A 19933-nucleotide genomic window follows, 5' to 3' on the forward strand; every position below is an offset into this window, starting at 1 on the left:
ACCTGTCTGGGCAAAAGTAGCTATGGAGGAAGACGTAGAAGGCTGTGAAATCTGAAATTATGTGAACCGAGCATAATCTTCATCCGACAATCTCACTACCTTACCCTCAGAAGATGGAACAGAAGACTCGGTACTAGCCGCTAAATTGGCATACTGTTATTTTGGTGGTTTGCCATGAAGCTTCCAACAAAAACGTTGGATATGTCCTGGTCGACCACAATGGTTATAGGTCTTCACAGAACCAGAAGTTTACCACCATTACCACCATCACAGCCACCAATGCCACCACCGTGGCCCCTATTATGTCCACCATTGCCTCTCCCTTGACTAGATGCAAAAAGGGCTTAACTCTCATCATTAACAGGTGCTGATTCGTGTGAAGTATCACAAGAAACACAAAGTACAGTAGTACAGGAGAGAAAGTCTCTACAAGGGAGGCAACTCAATCACCTTCAAGAATAGTAGAATGTACGGAGTCATACTCCAGACCCAATCCTCCCAAAAAACCCATAACCGCGAGTTGTTTCCGCTGGTCTTGCATCCGTTTCACATCAGAATTAATGGGCAGAAATGCATTTAACTCTTCAAACATACGTTTATAATCAACAAAATATTGGTTCAATGGACGACCCTTCCTGTCAGCCAGATAAAACTCCCAGGAGAGTTCATAAATGCGAGACAAATTATTCTGTCCAGAATCTAGAATATGTAGATAGTCCCATAACTCCTTCACAATATCTATGTCAGTTACTAAGTCCTCAATTTGCGAATCCATACTATTCAGCATCTGCCCCATAATACACGCATCTACAATTTCCCATGCTTCATCATCTTTAGTTTGGCCTTTGTAAGATGTTTCTGTTGGCTATGACCAGTCAGAACTACCCAAAAAATTTTCTTCCATTGCTGGAAATTACTTACATCTTCCAATTTCTTATCTGTGATGGACTTGGAAGAGCCCGAGACAACTTCAACAACGTCTTTGGAGTCTCCACTTGTGTCACCCATCTCGATCAAACAAAAAATACGGCTTCAAAGAACTTCCACAAAATCGAACTCCAACAAAAATCAATCCGGGGAAAAATTTCGAACAGATCTGCCAACACTGAAAACTGATAACAAATCTGAAACTGAACCTCTTCTCAATCGAAATTCAACTACTAACCCTGAATCGATATAGACTACAAAAATTGAGAACTAGTTCTTCTTATATCTTCATGAACTAGTCTCAAACAATCTCCAAAAAATGCAGCATAGGGTGCTGCAGCCCCTTCAAATCAAATCCACAAAAAACTTCAAACCTGAAAAAGCTGCAGATCACAACTTCTATGAGAACCGAAAATAAAAGAGTAGGTCCTAGGAACTTAAATCGACCTAGCTCTGATACCATGTAAATAACAGTGAGTTAAGTGAAGAAAAGTGAGAGGAGGAAGAAGAAGTAGGCTGCTATGGTTTGGGGAGAACAATCGATTAGATTATTCTCCCCTCTTCACTATTATATATAGAATAGGGTAAAAATACAAAAGAGAGCAAAACCCCAAAATACCCTCTCTAAACTAGTCTCGGTATTAGCGTTTGGCGCTAATACCGAGATGCTTATTCTTGTATTCTAACAGTTGACTTGTTCAATCACTAATGGGATGCACCTGGTATGCAGAATATCTTGTTGGGCTCATTTGGTAGACATCTTGTTGCGTCAGAAAATCGTTCAACGGTCCTTCGAGTGCTGTAACCTGCAAAAGAACCTGGGTGACAACGGAGAACCGGTGTGGTTCCGGCCTAGGACTCTCCGATGCCTAAGTTAGATCTCTCTGAGCAAACAGATGAATCAATAGAATTCAAGATGGGTTGATGGAATAGAATACCTTCCCTTTTATAGTAGAGTATGGTGGTGTGGAGAGTCCCAGTTTGGTGGCGAGTAATCCATGTAGTGGATAGAGACCCTGGGTAGCAGGGCTCTTCCTTGGTTGGCCGTCTCCCTGCGGGAGGGAGTGTCCCAACGATGTTGGGATCCTTAATAGATAGACATCCGCATGCGGTGATTAGACTTTTGGTGTTTGAGTCCGTTAGGGAGACGTGACTTCTAGGCTGTGGCCTAGAGTCTTGGGGAGATAGTGCATGTCTACGGCGAAGGCTGGCTCGCAGGCTAGGTGTCATGACGTCATGGCCGCGCCTGGAGAGGACGCACCCGTGGGGGCCGCGCCCGTGGGGGTCGTGCCCGTGGGGGGAGGCAGCGCCTAAGGGAGGTAGCGCCCCGTGGAGGTCGCACTCGTGGGGGTCGCGCTTGAGGGTGAGGCCGCGCCTGTGAGAGGTTGCATCCGTGGGAGTCGCGCCTGTGATCTTCCTTGAGGTTTATGTCCAAGCTGGTTCTCCTCTGGTTCTGGAACGGCTCACCTCTTGGACCGGGACACGTGGCAACCTTTGATTGGTTCGTATAATCTTGGGTTTATCATTTGCCCCCCACTCTCTTGGAACGGAGTGTTCAAGAGAGTAATGCTTCCATGTAGTGAGGGGTTTTCCGCGAATATGCTTCTCTTGAGGGGCGTGCCCATAATTCTTCTAGTGAGGTAGGAGAGGTTGTAGGTTCAATTCTCTCCTCCTACCCTTTTTCTTCTTTTTTTTGTTTTCTTTTTTGTAGGTTTATGTCTCTCTTCTTCACTCTTCCTTTTTCACTTTTTGCTTTTTCTCCTCTCTTGCTTTTTGCTTTCCATCTTTTTTGAAATCTTGTCTCTTCCTTACATTCATTTGGCATTTTCCTTTTTGGTGCCCACCACATGTTTATCTTTAAGCAACATAGGTTAGTGTGACTCCTTGTTGGCTTTCTTGTCCTCCTTTGGCCATTGGCCTTGGTGCCTTCTTGGTGCTTGTTTGGTGCTTGCTTGGTGTTGGCTTGTGCTCATTACTTGTGACTTGACGTCACGCCCGTCGTGGTCACGTTCATAGGTCCTGCTTGTTCGAGATTTCGCCCAAGGCCGCGTCCCGTCCGGGTCTGTCTGCCCCATCCGTCTGAGTCCGCGCCTGGGGTCGAGGATGCGTCTGTGTCCGCGCTCACGGTAGCGCCCGAGATCGCTCCCCGTGGTTATGCCTGAGGCCGCGCCCGTAGTCGCGCTAGAGGTCGCGCCCATCTCTGTGCTTGGGGCCGCTCCTGAGGTCGCTCGTCCACCTGAGGTCGCACTCTTTGTGTTCGCCTGCTTGAGGTTATATTCGTGACCGTGTCTTTTTGAGGTGTGGAAGCCTTCTTCTCTATCATGATCTTTTTTTTTGTTCTCATGGATTTGTTGGTTAATCATTGCAGCTTGTCTTCTTCCTTCTCGTGCTAGCCCCTTGTCTTTGGGAGATCACTCTCTGAGTAAGTACTCTATCCCACTGTTCATGTCGTCTTCTAGTGATTCTGATCCTGCCAAGGTTGTGGTCGGATCCTCGAAGGAGCCTTCCTCGGGGTCGCCTTCCGCTGCGGGTACCCCATCTTCAGTGCCTTCCCCTAGTACTAGTGATGGGGAAGTGGGACCTTCCAGCGCCCCTAGCCTTGGTAGAGGTTCTAGGTCTTCTCGGGCAACGCCTACAGCCGCTGGCCCTGCTAGTAGGTCGGGTCATGTTGCCAGTATCCTGACCCCTTCGGATTTGGTCTCCCTTCGCCAGGAGTACCATATTCCTTCGGATGTCGTGCTTCGTATTCCCGGACCCAACGATTATGCCTTCTCTCACCGAGCGGATGAGATTTGTCTTTACCGCATTTTCTTCTCCTAGGGTCTTCGCTTTCCTATTCCTCGTTTTTTCGAGCTAGTGTTAGAGCACTGACACCTCACCTCTGGGCAGGTATTGCCCAATTCCTGGAGGGTTATTTTGGGCATTTATGTGTACTTCGCCCGCATAGGGCGTGCTGCCACTGTTCCCCTGTTCTCGTATTTTTACCTGTTGAAGAAGGGGGACGGTGGATGTTATCACTTCGCTCGCCGCGTCCTCAAGGGACCCTATGCCACTTTGGAGTTCCTCGAGGGGATCACTAGTTCAGTGAAGTATTGGAGGGATCGCTTCTTTTTTGCTACGATCCCCCGATGTTCGCTGCGGACTTCCTGGGAGGTTATCGACCTCAAGAGGGTCAATCACAGCCTTGAGTTGAGTGATTCTGAGGGCAATTCCCTTAAGCGATGTCTGGGACGTGATCCATTCAACGTCCAGGAGCTGGACTCGGAGGCCTTCCTATTTCTTTGGAAGCTGAGTCCTGGTGAGACTACTGTCCCCTGCACTTGATCTTTATGCTTGTATTCTTCTCTTAGTGTATTGGCTGTTGACTTTATCTATCGTTGGATGTTGCTATGTAGTGGACCTTCGGCCGGACATCAATGTCTTCCGCGCCAACCTGTAGAAGAGAGCCGCTCAGTGTGATTCATCTTCTGGTGGGAGTGCTCCCGCGACCTCTAGACCTTCCTCTGCCGGTGTCAAACGGAAAGGGGATCCTGATCCACCTAGTAGCACGAGGAGTGGTCCACAAGTTATCCTTCCGAGGCAGAAGCCTGCTGCTGGGGCCTCAAGGTCTTCTACTCCCCCTCCTGCTACAGCGTAGGGGGTGGCTTCCTCTTCTGCTGATCCGCTGCCTCCATCTACTGTCGGCCTGTCGACTCCTTCTACTTTGGTGCTTCCTTGGGACCTTCAGGAGGGTGCGGTCTTGACTAGCATGGGTGTGCCCCAAAAATGGTTGGACCTGGGGAGGCTTTCGGCTGAGCGTTCGGCCCTGCAGGGGATGAGTAACTCGGTTCTGGTGCATGCTCTTTATCAAGACATGGCTTCAGTGAGTCATACTTCTTCCCTTTTTTATTTTCAGTGTCATTATGTGGTGGGCTTCTGATGTTCTCGTTGTTTACAGGTTCAGCATCGTACCATTGAGGCGGTACTCCGTCTTGAGCAGAAGGTGTTCCAGGAGATCCAGCAGGCTCGCAATCTGCGCAGTATGGAGAGGGAGCTCCAGGAGCATCAATTCGCCCGAGAGGAGGCCGCCGTTCGAGTGAGGAGGATGGCTGAGGAGCTTAGGGCTATGTCTTCCCGGAGTATGACTATGGAGGCTGAGAGTTCAGCCCGGATCTGTACCCTGGAGGAGGAGCTTCGAGATGTGAGGCAGAGTCATGAAGTGGAGTTAGCCGAGTCTGGCAAGCGAGCTGTGGCGGAGTACTAGCAGTCTTTGGAGCTCATGGATTGGTTCTACAGGGAGAACCAGGGGATATGTGATGCGGGGATCCAAAACTTGGCCGCCTACGTTCTTGAGGAGACTCATGGTTATGACTTCTCGTGGTTCGCGGGTGTTGCGGCGTTGACCTCAGTCGCTGTTCTGACCACTGATGTCCCGATGGGGGAGAGCACTGTGGTGCCCGAGGAGGACGTCGCCCAGCCTGATGAGGGTACTGCTTCTGTGGAGGAGAGTGCGGCACCCCATCCTGAGGCAGAGATGGTTTCTCCTCCAGAGGAGGATGTGACTCCCCCAGCGGAAGCTTCTTGATTTTTTGTGTATATGATCTGTTGAACTTGTGGATTCTGAACTATGTGATTACAGTGACCTCTTGTTATGAGTAGTTAACTTCTTATCTTCTTCGTCGTACTGTTCTTTATGGTTGACGTGTGTGTGCTCTATCGCCTTCAGTAGTTGTTTAAACTTGATGACCTGTTGCTTTAATGGTTCCCGGACCTTGGCGGTCTACGGACCTTGGTGGCATTACGCCTTGGTGGTCTACGGACCTTGATGGCATTGCGCCTTGGTGGTCTACGGACCTCGGTGGCATTGCGCCTTGGTGGTCTACAGACCTCGTGGCATTACACCTCGGTGGTCTACAGACCTCGGTAGCATTACGCCTTGGTGGTCTACGGACCTTGGTGGCATTACACCTCGGTGGTCTACGGACCTTGATGGCATTACGCCTTGGTGGTTTACGGACCTCGGTGGCGTTGCGCCTTGGTGATCTACAGACCTCGGTGGCATTGCGCCTCGGTGGTCTACGGACCTCGGTGGCATTGCGCCTCGGTGGTCTACGGACCTCGGTGGCATTATGCCTCGGTGGTCTACAGACCTCGGTGGCATTACGCCTTGGTGGTCTACGGACCTCGGTGGCATTATGCCTCGATGGTCTACAGACCTCGGTGGCATTACGCCTTGGTGGTTTACGGACCTCGGTGGCATTGCGCCTCGATGGTCTACAGACCTTAATGGCATTACGCCTTGGTGGTCTACGGACCTCGGTGGCATTATGCCTTGGTGGTCTACGGACCTCGGTGGCATTACGAGTTGGTGGTTTACGGACCTTGGTGGCATTGTGCCTCGGTGGTCTACGGACCTTGATGGCATTGAGCCTCGGTGGTCTACGGACCTTAGTGGCATTGCGTCTCGGTGGTCGACGGACCTTGGTGTGGTGGGAGTGATTTGATTGAGTAGTAGAAGTAGATGAGTGTGCCCGAAATCAACTATTTGCTTCAAATAAAGAATTTTTTCAAATTATCCTTGAAAACTGTAATGCGATCATCGCTATCGCTACCACTACCACTACTATCGCTACTTTACCGCTAGGCACATCGTCTTTGCGCTGTTATTTCTACTGGTAGTATTTCTTCAGGTGTTCTGAATTCCAGGTACGGTCTACCTTCTTGCCCTCCGGAGTTTTCAAGCGGTATGTCCCTGGACGTATCTGCTTGGAAACTATATAAGGTCCTTCCCAGTTTGCTGATAGCTTCCCTTTGTTCCTTGGCTTTGATGCACTTGCCCTTCTTAGGATTAGGTCCCCCTGATGGAATAATCGTTCTTGCACCCTGGCGTTGTAGTACTTGGCTGTTCGTTGTTGGTAGGCCACATTCTTCAGCAATGCTTTCTCACGTACCTCATCCAGGATGTCCAGGTTTGCTCACAGTCCATCGGTGTAGGTTTTTTATTGAAGTGTAGTACTCTGTGTGACATGGCGAGGACCTCTACTGGTGCTAGTGCCTCTGTGCCATATGCTAGGCGAAATGGACTTTCCCCTGTGGGCGTTCTTACTGTGGTTCGGTATGCCCACAAGACACTTAGTAGTTCCTCGACCCACTTCCCTTTAGCTCCTTCTAGCCTTTTCTTGACTCCATCTAGCAGTGTTTTGTTTGTCACCTCTACCTGACCATTGGCCTGTGGGTAGGCTACTGACACAGGCCGATAGTCAATGTTGTAACTTTGACAGAAGGCTCTGAACTTGGGGTTGTTGAATTGTTTCCCATTGTTCGAGACTGGTATCCTTGGTACTCCGAATCTGTAGATGACATCGTCACGGACGAACTACTCCATTTTATTCTCTGTGATCTTAGCCAAGGGCTTGGCTTCTATCCACTTGGTGAAGCAGTCTATGGCAACCACCAAGTACTTGCGGTTACTGGACGCTAGTGTGAAGTCGCCTAAGATGTCCACCCCCCATATGGCAAAGGGAATGGGGTTGACGATGGACGTCAGCCTGGTGGCAGGTAGATGGGGTACTGGGCCGAACAATTGACATTGCTCGCAAGCCTTGACGTACTGTATTGCTTCCTCTTGCATTCGTGGCCAGTAGAGCCCCTGGCGGAGGATTTTGTAGGCTAGAGCTCTTCCTCCCATGTGGCTTTTGCAGATTCCCTTATGGACCTCTGCCAGGGCATACTGGGCTCCCTTGGGTCCTAGGCACCGAAGGAGTGGTGCTGTGGCTCCCCTTTTATATAGTATTCCATCTAGGACGGTGTACTTCGCAGCTCTCATCCTTATCTTTCGTGCTTCGACTTTGTCTTCTGGTAAAACGTCGTTCTGTAGGTAATTGAGTATAGGATCCATCCAACTAGGCCCCTCTTTAATCTCATTGACCTGCTTTTCCTGGTATGTTGGCTCAAGTAGTATCTCGACGTAGATGGTACTGGCCAGGTTGCGGAGCTCATCATTGGCTAGCCTGGACAGGGCGTCGGCGGTGGTGTTCTCGATCTTGGGAACTCGAACCATCTCGAACTTCACAAACCCCCCGATCAATTCTCGAGCACGTGCTAGATATGACGCCATTCGCTTGACCTTCGCCTCATACTCTCCCTTCACCTGATTCACTACTAGCTGGGAGTCACTCCGGATAGATAGGTGTGTGACTTGAATGGCTTTGGCCACCCGGAGTCCAGCCAGTAGTGCTTCATACTCTGCTTCGTTGTTGGATGCTGGGAAGGTGAAACGGAGAGCATACTGGATTCGAAATCCTTCGGGGCTGGTGAGTATGAAGCCAGCCCCGCTTCCTGTGGCGTTACTCGAACCATCCACGTACATCTCCCACGATCCTCGATCATGCTCACCTAGTTCTTCTTCTTCTGGCTCGATCTCAGGTAGAGTGCATTCAACGACGAAGTCCTCCAAGGCTTGGCCCTTGATGGCCGTCCTGGGCTGGAACCGGATGTCATGTTCACTTAACTCTACTGCCGAGGCAACCAACCGTCCAGAGACTTCTGGTTTGTGTAGTACCTTCTTCAGTGGTAGGTCGGTGAGGACTATAATAGTATGGGCTTGGAAGTATGGCCGTAGCTTCCTAACCGCAATCACCAAGGTGTAGGCTACCTTCTCGATCCTTGTGTACCTGGTCTCTGCGTCAATCAGGACATGACTGACATAATAGATGGGTCTCTGTATCTTACCCTCTTCCTTCAACAGTACTGCACTCACCGCGACTGGGGTTACAGCCAGGTAGATCTGTAGCTCTTCATTGGGTTCTGGTCGCCCAAGCAGTGGAGGATTCTCCAGGTATTCCTTTAACTCCTCGAATGCTTTTTGACAGTCCTCTGTCCATGCAAAGTCTTTTGGACTTCGGACGTTTTTCAATGTCTTGAAGAACGGCAAGCACTTGTCTCCTGACCGTGACACGAACCTTGAAAGGGCGGCGACCCTCCCATTCAGCCTCTGTACTTCTCTGACCGTCCAAGGTGGTACCATCTCTTGGATGGCTTTGATCTTGGATGGGTTGGCTTCGATTCCGTGTACTGAGACCATGAACCCTAGGAACTTCCCTAACGTTACTCCGAAGGCGCACTTTGCAGGGTTTAGTCTCATCTGGTTCCTTCTCAATACCGCAAATGTCTCTTCCAGGTCGAATAGGTGTTGGTGGGCTTGGATGCTTTTCACGAGCATGTCGTCTACGTACACCTCCATGTTGCGCCCGATCTGTTCCTCGAACATTTTATTGACCATCCTTTGGTAGGTGGCCCCTACATTCTTTAGCCCGAATGGCATAACATGGTAGCAGTAGTTCTCCTTGTCCGTTTGGAATGCGGTGTAAGATTCGTCATCCTCATGCATGAGGATCTGGTTGTAACTGGAGTATGCGTCCATGAAACTCAACATCTCATGTCCGGCGGTGGCGTAGATTAACATATCAATCATGGGTAGTGGGTACTCGTCCATTGGGCATGCTTTATTCAGGTCAGTGTAGTCGACGAATATTCTCTACTTCCCATTAGGCTTGGGTACCATGACCATGTTCGCGAGCCAGGTAGGGAACTTCTCCTCTCTGATGAATCCTGCCCGGCTCAACTTTTCCACCTCCTCCTTGATAGCCGCCTGTCGGTCGAGGGTGAAATTCGGCCGCTTCTGTTGGATGAGCTTCCTGGTTGGGTCTATATGTAGCCTGTGCGCTGCTATGGATCTGGGTATGCCAGGCATGTCGGCAGTCGACCATGCGAAGACAACCATGTTGCTTTGGAGGAGGCGTCCCAATTCTTCTTTCTGTTCATTATTCAGCAATGAGCCGATGTGTACGACCTTGGAGGGATCATCCTTACTGAGTGGCCATGGGACAAGGTCCTCCATTGGCCTTCCTCTCTTCTCTATCAATTCATCTCTCTGGTCGTTGACCAAGTTCTCTATACACAGTGCCATCCCACGTGTGTTGCCGTTGTTCTTCTTCAAAAAGGTGGCATAGCATTCTCTGGCCTTCTTCTGATCACCTCGGACTTCGCCCACTCTGTGGTCAGTGGGGAACTTCATCTTCAGGTGGAGTGGAGACACGATACCCCTAAGGGCTACCAGAGATGGTCACCCTAAGAGGCCATTGAATGACACCACGGATCTGATGACCATGAAGTTCACCATTACGGTCACTTTTCGAGGGTGTTCTCCAAAGGTGACGGGTAGCTCTATAGTATCTCTGATGGAGGCAGTGGCGCCCGAGAACCCATGGAGGTAGGTGGGCTCTGGCTTGAGTTGGTCATCCCTGAATCCGAATTGGCGGTAGGCTTCCATGGAGAGTACATCCACTGATGCCCCAGTATCTATCAGTACTCGATGCACTGGTCGATTGGCTATCTCTACCTACACTACTAAGGCGTCCTCATGGGGAAAGCTTACCCCTTCCAGGTCTGCATCCAAGAAGGAGATCACCGTCTCGGTCTTTGCTACCTTGCTTGGCTTCTCTGTTACTCCCACGAACCTGGCATGGGCTTTGGCCTTTCTAGTGGACTCTTGCCCTGGTCCTCCAAGAATGGTGAGGATGGGGGCTCCCTTAGTGCCACTTGGTTCTGCTGCATCTCTCCTCTCTTCCGTGCGGTCTCTCTCTCTATCTTGATCCGCCCTCCTTTCTTCCCTTCTTGGTTCTTCTCTCTCTCGATCGCGACCTCGGTCTCCTTGACCCGAACGACCGTCACACCTTCCTTTTATGTATTTGTTCAAGCTCCTTGCTCTTATAAGGTTTTCTATCTCTCTCTTTAGTTGGTAGCAATCCTCTGTGTCGTGTCCGTTGTCCTTGTGGAAGAGACAGTACTTGTTGGGATTGCGCTTTTCAGGCTCTGATAGCATGGGTCGTGGCCATCGGAGTAGGTCACGATCCTAGATTTGCATAAGGATCTGAGACCTGGTGGTGTTCAGGGGTGTGAACTCTGGGCTGCTTGCTCTCTCACTCCTTTTTGGACGACGGTCACTCCTACCTGAGGGATGATCGCCCTTCTCCTGTCGTCGCTCGGTCCTCGACCTCTTGCTTTCCTTGCGATCATCTGATGCCGACCTCTTGTTATCCTGGGGCTTGGCTTCGATCGCCTTCTTCCGAGCTTATACTATCTCGGCCATATTGGCAAACTCATTACATCTCTCCAGGAGCTCCTTTATGGTCTTGGTTTCATGACATGTCAGGTCCTTGATCGAGTCAAGGTCCCTAATACCTCCAGCCAGGGCGGCATGTTGGGTCTGATCATCTAAGTCGCGGACCTCCAGGGATTCTTTGGTGAACCTGCTAACGTACTCCCTGAGGGACTCCCCAGGGTTCTGTATCATGTTCAACAGATTGACCGTGGTCTTCTTCTGCTTGATGCTGCTCTGGAAGCGGGTGACAAATTGCTTGCACAGCTCTGCGAACGAACTTATCGACCTTGGTCGTAGTCTGGAGAACCACGAAGTGGCTGCACCCTTGAGGGAGGCAGGGAATGCTCGACAGAAGACCACATCCGATCCACCGTATAGGGTCATCATCCCGTTGAAGTAGTTGATGTGGTCATTAGGGTCCGTGGTACCACTGTACAGTTCGAAGGTGGGTAACCTGAACCTGGATGGGAGTGAGGCTGACATGATCTCTGTCGAGAATGGGTGTTGCCCGGGTATAGAGTGTGTCTCGCCCTTGGTCTGTTTCTTCAACCCTTCCAGCTTCTCATCCAACTCTCGCAGTCTCTTATCTGGCTCTTCGTCTCGCGCTTGCCCCTCTCGTCTGACTGGTCGTTCACTGTGGCCTCGTTCACGTCCTCTCCTTGAAGTCCCCTCCTGCCTTGAGTATTGGCGAGACGGTGAAGGGTCACGTCGCGATGAACCTTGATGTGAATGTGAGGGGCTTCTTCTCTGTGGGACTGGCTCCATCCTGGTGCATAACTCCCCCCTAGTCGACCTTGGAACACCAATCTTCTTATTGAGCCTTCTGGACTAGGTACCATAGATATGTGCGATGGTGTTCTCCCACGATCCGACCATACTGGGAGGCCCGCCGTTCTCCTGGGATGTTGGGAGGGATCTCCCCGCTGTCTAGTATGTCTCAAGACCTATCACCCCTGGGAGGGGACCTCCTGGGGCTCTACTCTTGTCGAGGATTTGTCCTACGACGGTGGGATGTTGCACGTTGCCTTAAGTAGTCACGGAAGAGTTGTTGGTCATGGAGGATCTATCGCTGTAGGTCATTGATCTGGCCTACAGTTGCTAGTGCATTGGGATCAGGCACCGGCTCCTCAGTGGCGGCTTCAATGGCTACTTCAGGGTTAGGGTTGACTCCCCCAACTTGTTGGTTCTCGGGGACCTCCCTCTCCTGAGAGACACGGTCAGTAGCTCGGCGGCGTAAGCTCTCTAGAGGAGGTGATCCGTTCCCCTCCCTCGCAGCATTGTTGGTAGAGGGAACGGTCTTCTTGCCTCGCGGTGCCATTGTTGAACAGTTATGGAAACAAGCTAGTAGGTACGATGGCTAGTGTCGTTCCCACAGACGGCGCCAATCTGTTGCGTCAGGAAATTGTTCAGCTGTCCTTCAAGTGCCGTAACCAGCAAAAGAACCTGGGTGACAACGGAGAACCGGTGTGGTTCCGGCCTAGGACTCTCCGATTCCTAAGTTAGATCTGTCTGAGCAAACAGATGAATCAATAGAATTGAAGATGGGTTGATGGAATAGAATACCTTCCCTTCTATAGTAGAGTATGGTGGTGTGGAGAGTCTCAGTTTGGTGGCGAGTAATCCATGTAGTGGATAGAGACCCTGGGTAGCAGGGCTCTTCCTTGGTTGGCCGTCTCCCTGCGGGAGGGAGTGTCCCAGCGATGTTGGGATCCTTAATAGATAGACACCTGCGTGCGGTGATTAGACTTTTGGTGTTTGAGTCCGTCACGGCGACGTGACTTCTAGGCGGTGGCCTAGAGTCCTGGAGATAGCACATGTCTACGGTGAAGGCTGGATCGCAGGCTAGGTGTCATGACGTCATGGCCGCGCCTGGAGAGGTCGCACCCGTGGGGGAGGCCGCGCCTAAGGGAGGCCGCACCCGAGGAGGCTGCGCCCGTGGGGGTCGCACCCGTGGGGGGAGGCTGCACCCGAGGAGTAAGGCCGCGCCCCGTGGAGGCTGCGCCCGTGGGGGTCGCGCCTGTGATCTTCCTTGAGGTTTATGTCCGAGCTGGTTCTCCTCTGGTTTTGGAATGGCTCACCTCTTGGACCGGGACACGTGGCAGCCTCTGATTGGTTCGTATAATCTTGGGTTTATCACAACTCGAGGAGGGTTTAAAACAAACTGAACTTTAGTGGAGGTGAACTTTACAACGTTCTTAACTGTGTTGAGCCTGTATCTCTATGCCTCTTCCATTTATTTATTCCGTTTCTCCTGTCCTGCCTCTGCGTGTCGTTCACACTGGCAACTCCATCAGGCCATTCCTCTCAGAGAGTGCTCATCATTGATGAACTGTTCCATTAGATACATCCCCCCGGGAAGTCCAAAGAGATAATTTTTAGCATTCTATATCAAAACACGGCATCTGGTATACAGATCTGTGAATGTTCTCTCTCTTATTTATCTTCATTTTAGTGGAGCAAAGATCTGTATGATTTTTTTTAAACCCGAATATTCCTTGGGACCCAGGCTGGCCCCTAGCTTTTTATTAAAAATCAATCAATCAATAAAACAGAATACAAGGGGGGGACATACCCGCCTTACCCCAACCCAAGTGAGAACAAAATCAATCACATACTCAAACAGATGAGACCTCACTCCCTTACAAAACTCACATAAAATAATTAATGAATTCTCAACACTAGAATACCAGCTACATCCTCTCTTAATACGCCTGAGATCTGAGGGGAGCTCCGAATCGGTAGAGAAAAAAGAATTATTTGCCGAGTCGCATGCCCAATTTGCCAGCCAATCTGTTGCCCTATTGCCTTCTCTGAAGGTGAAAGAGATCCTAGGGCGGAGCGAGTCAACCAATACCTGAATGTCGTGGAACTAGTACCATCCTTTCCAAAGATTGCACTTTTTCGAGGAATTACAGCGCACCACCATGGCAGAGTCCGTGTTAACATGAAAGTCCGAATACCCCATAGTGCAAATTTGGAGACCATCCTTGAGTGCTCTGATTTCTACAATGGAGTTGGTACACTCCCCATAAAAATTAGCAAAAGCCGCCAACAAGCGACCATCATAGCCTTTAATAATGCCCCCTCCACTCCCCAGACCAGGGGTTCCCCCTGCATGCACCATCCACATTGAGCTTGACATTATTGAAAGGGGAGCACCAGTACACGGGGATAGGCATTTTGTGAATAAGCAAAGATCTGTATGATTGTTAGGAAGAAAGCTAGAGATATGGATAAAGGAGTCGCTTCCTGCTAAGAGAATGGCAGTACTAAAAGAAGCCCTTAATGAATTTAAAAAAAAAAAACAACTTGCAATGGGTAAATAACCCAAGTAGTCTTCATTTCTCTCTTACCACCCCCAATCTCAACCCCCCCCCCCCCCCCGGCCCTACTAAAAAAATGGCCCTTGTGGGGCATTGGGGGAAGGGGGGAACTATTGCTTTTTGTCATAGGATGGATGACTTTTTGAATCTGGTGACTGCACCATGGAAACAGACCTTTTTCTAGAGATGCCTGCAAGTTGGCTTTTGGAAGCCATTGAAAGAAGCTCTTTGTTACCACTATTTTCTTGAGGCGCTTTCGGTTGTTGCGTTACTGTGAGATTGCGGCCAAAGCTCTCCCATCTATAGTTGTTCAGTGGCAGTCTGGGACATGTATCTCTATGCTTCTTTTGCACCATCAGACAACTGACTATTGTTTTCTGGATCACAATAAAATAAGAAAGTTGTCCAAAGACACAACTCTGGTTGGGTGCCTACCATCAAAATCCTCAACTCAGTAACCAGTTAAACCTCTAGTTTTGGCAAGATCAGTATAACAAAAGCATGATAAGGACCCTTGAAAATGAAAAGGATCTCTTCTTTTCGAACATGGTGTCATGTGACACCTACAAGAATGACAGGTCTGATTAGTAGAAAAGGCTGCTTCTATGGATCTTTATACTGAAATTTTGTCTCTTTGGCAGAAATTTTGTTCATTTATTGGAAGGTAAGAGTTTCTGTCATCGTTAGCAAGAAAATGTTACTGTGAAGATTCAAAATAGATGTAAATTGAGAGATTAGAGAGGGAGCAAACTCAAGATGGGTGTGAAGCACAGGAAATATAGCCAGTCTCCTTATGTCATGATAGGTGTAAAATAAATTAGATGGCAAAGAGTGCTGGGTGACCTTTCAGTAAAATGACTTTACAAAGGTGATCCTTGAAATTTCAAGCCCACAAGCCTGTGATGGAGATCAGCCTCAAGAGAATCAAGAGAGGTACTCTAAAAAGTACCATAGAAGGAGAAACAACTGACTCAGTAGCAACTCAGCTCTACTCAGTCTTGCGGTTCTAAGTTGATTCAGTTTGAACCAGTTTTGGTTCAGCCAAGCCTTAATTAAAGCTTGGGTGTTTTCTGGTTCACCCTCTAAAACTGAATCGTGTGACTCTTAAGTGTTTTCTGTCTTTTATATTAGTTATTTGTTTAGTTGTAATAAAGTTCCACTTTAAGAGAACTATGTCTTACCTTGTTTTAAGTGTTTTAGATTATTAGAACTTTTTAAAACCTCTCCCATGACTTGGAGAGTTTTCTTTCACATTCTTTCTTTAGTTTCATGCTTTAGTTATGATTACTTTGTAGAATGGGACTCTACAAGCTTACTTCTATTTATATGGTTCATTGTTGGAAGAGTACTGCTACCCAATGATTTTGAAGAATAAAGAGATGGCTTTTTCTGTTCCTGGTCTGTGTGATTCCGATTCTGGTTGTGTGACTCAACCACCCTATTGCTGAGATTGCATACTGCTAGTGGGATTCCAGCAAGATCAGGTGGGAGATCTGGTCATATCTTCTCTTATTAAACTTGTTCTCAATTCATGTCAGTTCTATTTTATTTCCTGGTTTATTTTTCGTCCATCAATTTCTGCTACTGCATGCAAGTTACATCTCAGATTAACCTCTGCTATTACCATTATTTAATCACTGTTCTGTGGAGCATTTCAGCTCTGGACTGAGGTTGAAATCTGGATACTGTTCTTAACATTTTTCTGCATTTTTTATTTTTTGGTATCCTGAGATACCCTGTTTTGAAGGGTTTTCTGGCCATTGCTTTAAGATCTGTTGCGACAGATCTAACCATCAGATCTGTCTCATATTTTTATATATTGTTTACTAGTATAAGAATTGTTGTCGAGCAGAACCAGATCTATATCTGTTAATTATTTGCTGAGATATCTAAGTTACTGGTTCTTAGGATCTTGACTTGCTAATTCTGTAATGTTATTCTTGAGATCCAACCATTGGCTCAAGTCCATCTTTTGAGTTGTTCTTAATCATAAGACTGACCTTCGACCAGAATTCGAGCACATCTGTTTATTTGATCTCAAGTTATTAAATTGTCTTTAATCTGATTGTTTCATATTCACTGCGATTCTGGAAATTATTTAAGTTTCAGAACCTAACTTCTTAGGATTCTAAAAGCCCTGCGGCCAATTTGAGTTGGACATCCATTTTAAGAGCTATAAGATTTGTTTGATCTAGTTCTTAGATCTTTCTTTAGTTTGCTTCTCTCATTTTAGAAGTTAAACTATTAAACTAGTCTATGATATTATGATAAGTTTCGGATAACTTGCGTATGATGTGCTTGCCTAATATATGCATAATATGCATATTATACATTGTACATACAGAAATATTTCAGTGAATAAAAAACTGTTGCATCTCTTTGTTTGGTGGTTCTGTGAGCTCGCTAGCTAAGAATTTGGACTGTTTTAACCTTTATCCTCTGATATCACTGTTGGATTATATGGGCCAGAATATCGTGGGGGGTATTCTGGACCTTTTTTACTGTTTTATTTTTATTTCTATTATGTGGGTTTAGTCCCACATTGGTCACATGTAATTCTGTCTTCTATTTTCAATAATATAAATACAGGCTTGGGGGTAATCATTAATCATCCAAGCATTCTCTCATAGTCTGTTTTGTTAGCATTCTCTCAGCTCCTGGAAAGGGCATTCTCCTGTCTTCTCATGGTCACCTACGGATGGAGGTGTACACTGATGTTGATTGGGCTGTTTCTACAGATCGCAAGTCTATCTTTGGGTATTGTTCTTTTGTAGGTGGCAATCTTGTCACTTAGCGTAGCAAGAAGCAGAATGTGGTTGCTCGTTCTAGTGCCGAAGCAGAATTTTGTGCTATGGCACAAGGCATTTGTGAGTTACTTTGGCTCAAAGGCTTGCTACAAAACCTTGGGGTTCCTATTTGTCGTCCTATGATGTTGTACTATGATTACAAGGCTGCAATCAGTATTGCACATAACCCGGTACAGCATGATCGCACTAAGCATGTTGAAGTGGATAGACATTTTATCAAGGAGAAATTGGAAGAAGGGCTGATTTGTGTTCCCTTTGTGAATTCTACTGATCAGCTTGTTGATATTTTCACCTAAGGATTATCTGGAGAACTGTTTCATCCTAATCTAGTCAAGTTGGGCATGATTGACATATTTGCTCCAACCTGAGGGGGAGTGTTGGATTATATAAGCCAGAATACCGTGTGGGGTATTCTGGACCTTTTTTACTGTTTTATTTTTATTTCTATTATGTGGGCTTAGTCCCACATTGCTCACATATAATTCTGTCTTCTATTTTCAATAATATAAATACAGGCTTGGGGGTGATCATTAATCATCCAAGCATTCTCTCATATTCTGTTTTGTTAACAATCACTTATGTTGTACCTTAGGGGGAGGATTTGATACGTGAAAGTGGTATTCCTTTTACAATAGTAAGGCCGTGTGCCTTAACCGAGGAGCCTGCCGGTGCTGATCTCATTTTTGACCAGGGAGACAATATTACGGTATTCTCATTCAAGATTGCATTTTTATTTTACTTTCATAGTTTTCAGTCAGCAACTCTTTGCTCACTTGCCTTTGCTATTACATTTCAGTATTCTGTATCCGTTTATCCAAGTCCCATCTATTTGCAAGAGCGAATTTTTTATTTTTATTTTTCAGTCGCTGATAATAACTTTAAGGCATGGTCTAGCCACTGATTTTTAAATTATTAATTTACATGACAATGCAGGGGAAGATATCAAGGGAAGAGGTTGCCCGCATTTGTGTTGCTGCTCTGGAAAGCCCATATGCATGTGATAAGACATTTGAGGTTACAGTTTATCTATCTTTCACAATTTGTACTCTCATGAAGTCTAGGATTATCCCTGTCATGTTTCTGTTGAAACAGTGTCATGGCTTTAACTAGTTACATGAAGTGTCCTAATTTGATGTTTTTCTATTCAGTTGATGTTGACTGAGATAAGCATGTAACAGAAAGCATAACATGGTGGATGGGACTAGTCCATGAAAATATCATTGAAACTTGTACCAAATTGAAAATTTCCTGGCCCAATCTTCTGAAGAGCATATTGGACCTTAAGATAAGCAATGCTACTATGAAATATTCTGGAAGTAGGACGATATTGAATTTTTAGTTCGTATCCGTGGCCATCTTCTCTGAATTTTGAAAAACTGTCAAATTATTTTCTGCAGAACTCCTCTGTCAAAGGAGTAAAGAAGCTAACCAGCCTACCCTTAATGTGTTTCAAATTAGGCTAAACATGGAGAAAACTGTACATCTATGATGACTAAATCGAACAACATTGTAATTTAAGATAGGATCAATATCCAGTCTAAACCTAAAAATAGTTATTTTATTCAGAATGCAGTCCACATTTTGTCATGGATCTGATTACATACTCCAATTTATTTGCAGGTTAAAAGTGTCATTCCATTCAGTAAACCATTCACAGTGGACCCTGAAAATCCTCCCCCTGAGAAGGATTATAATATATACTTCAAAACTTTGAAGGATGATGTTACAGGGAAAGAAGTCTTGGAGCAGAGTCCCATGTTAGTTTGATGCTTGCACATGATCCATTTTCAGCATTATTGGAAAGAAGTCTTGGAGCAGAGTCCCATGTTAGTTTGATGCTTGCACATGATCCATTTTCAGCATTATTGGAAAGAAGTCTTGGAGCAGAGTCCCATGTTAGTTTGATGCTTGCACATGATCCATTTTCAGCATTATTACATGTAAGTACAAGAAATAAGTACACAGATCATGGGTATTTATGTTAAGATTAGATGGCTAGTACTCAATCCGTTTGCTACTCCCATCCAAATGTTACCACAAAATTCTGTGTTCAATATTCTACCATAAGTGCTGTGTATTTCATGGGCTCCTAGAGGTCATCATGCAGGCGTGGGATTGAATCCCTGAGCTTCCTTCCACTAATGAAAGTTTAGTTGTAGTATATACAAGAAGGGAGTGGTCCAACGGCGTATCCTATTTCAATTGGATGACAGCAGGTTTAGGAACCTGACAATTTACCTGTAATTTCATGATGTCAAACCTTAGTTCTTTGCTTTCTGGTGCCACTGACATTCTCTTCTTATAATGGTTCAGGAAAATTGCCATCAAAATCAGGTACCACTGACATCTTATAATGGTTCAAGAGAATCACCATAAAAAAACTGCTATGGGGTTCTAAAGAAACTAATAATGCAAGGAACGGAAGCTAGGATTACTTGACACATGCAAGGGGGTTAATCCCTTCCTTACCATTTCTGGTATTTGTATATGAGTAAGTAAACTCTTCTTGCTTAATGTTTATTGCTTCAGGATTTTTGTTATTTCTCTGCAGAGGTAGGGTCGTAACTGTGCAGTATGAGCTATGTATCTTGAGGCTATATGTCTGGCCTTGAATCCATTAGGGGTTAGAACAAGGCATGCCCGAGTTCAGCTCCTCTATAAGTGAACATGGATACTTGCTTCAGGAATCATTGCTCTCTCTCTGTTGCCAAGTTGTGTAATTTGCTCATGATCAA

At 46.8% G+C, this 19933-nt stretch overlaps 1 protein-coding gene and 1 long non-coding RNA gene across 5 annotated transcripts in view; both read left to right on the plus strand.

Moving 5' to 3' along the window:
• Positions 1 to 19366, plus strand: part of LOC122639771 (protein HIGH CHLOROPHYLL FLUORESCENCE PHENOTYPE 173, chloroplastic) — a 91013-nt gene extending 71647 nt beyond the window's left edge. For 3 of the 4 annotated variants that reach the window (XM_043832724.1, XM_043832726.1, XM_043832727.1), the window contains 3 exons: positions 17791 to 17904; positions 18132 to 18212; positions 18819 to 19366. In XM_043832724.1, coding sequence (XP_043688659.1) covers positions 17791 to 17904; positions 18132 to 18212; positions 18819 to 18965 — 342 coding nt within the window. In that variant the 3' untranslated portion in view covers positions 18966 to 19366. The remainder of the gene's footprint in view (positions 1 to 17790; positions 17905 to 18131; positions 18213 to 18818) is intronic. The other variant, XM_043832725.1, reaches the window with a different exon arrangement.
• Positions 1616 to 13297, plus strand: LOC122639773. Its single transcript, XR_006329568.1, has 3 exons — positions 1616 to 1690; positions 11310 to 11312; positions 13214 to 13297. It is a non-coding gene; the product is annotated as an uncharacterized LOC122639773 (long non-coding RNA).
• Positions 19367 to 19933: the final 567 nt, after the last annotated feature.

Source organism: Telopea speciosissima, chromosome 9 (assembly GCF_018873765.1).
Source record: "Telopea speciosissima isolate NSW1024214 ecotype Mountain lineage chromosome 9, Tspe_v1, whole genome shotgun sequence".
Classification (NCBI taxonomy): Eukaryota; Viridiplantae; Streptophyta; class Magnoliopsida; order Proteales; family Proteaceae; genus Telopea; species Telopea speciosissima.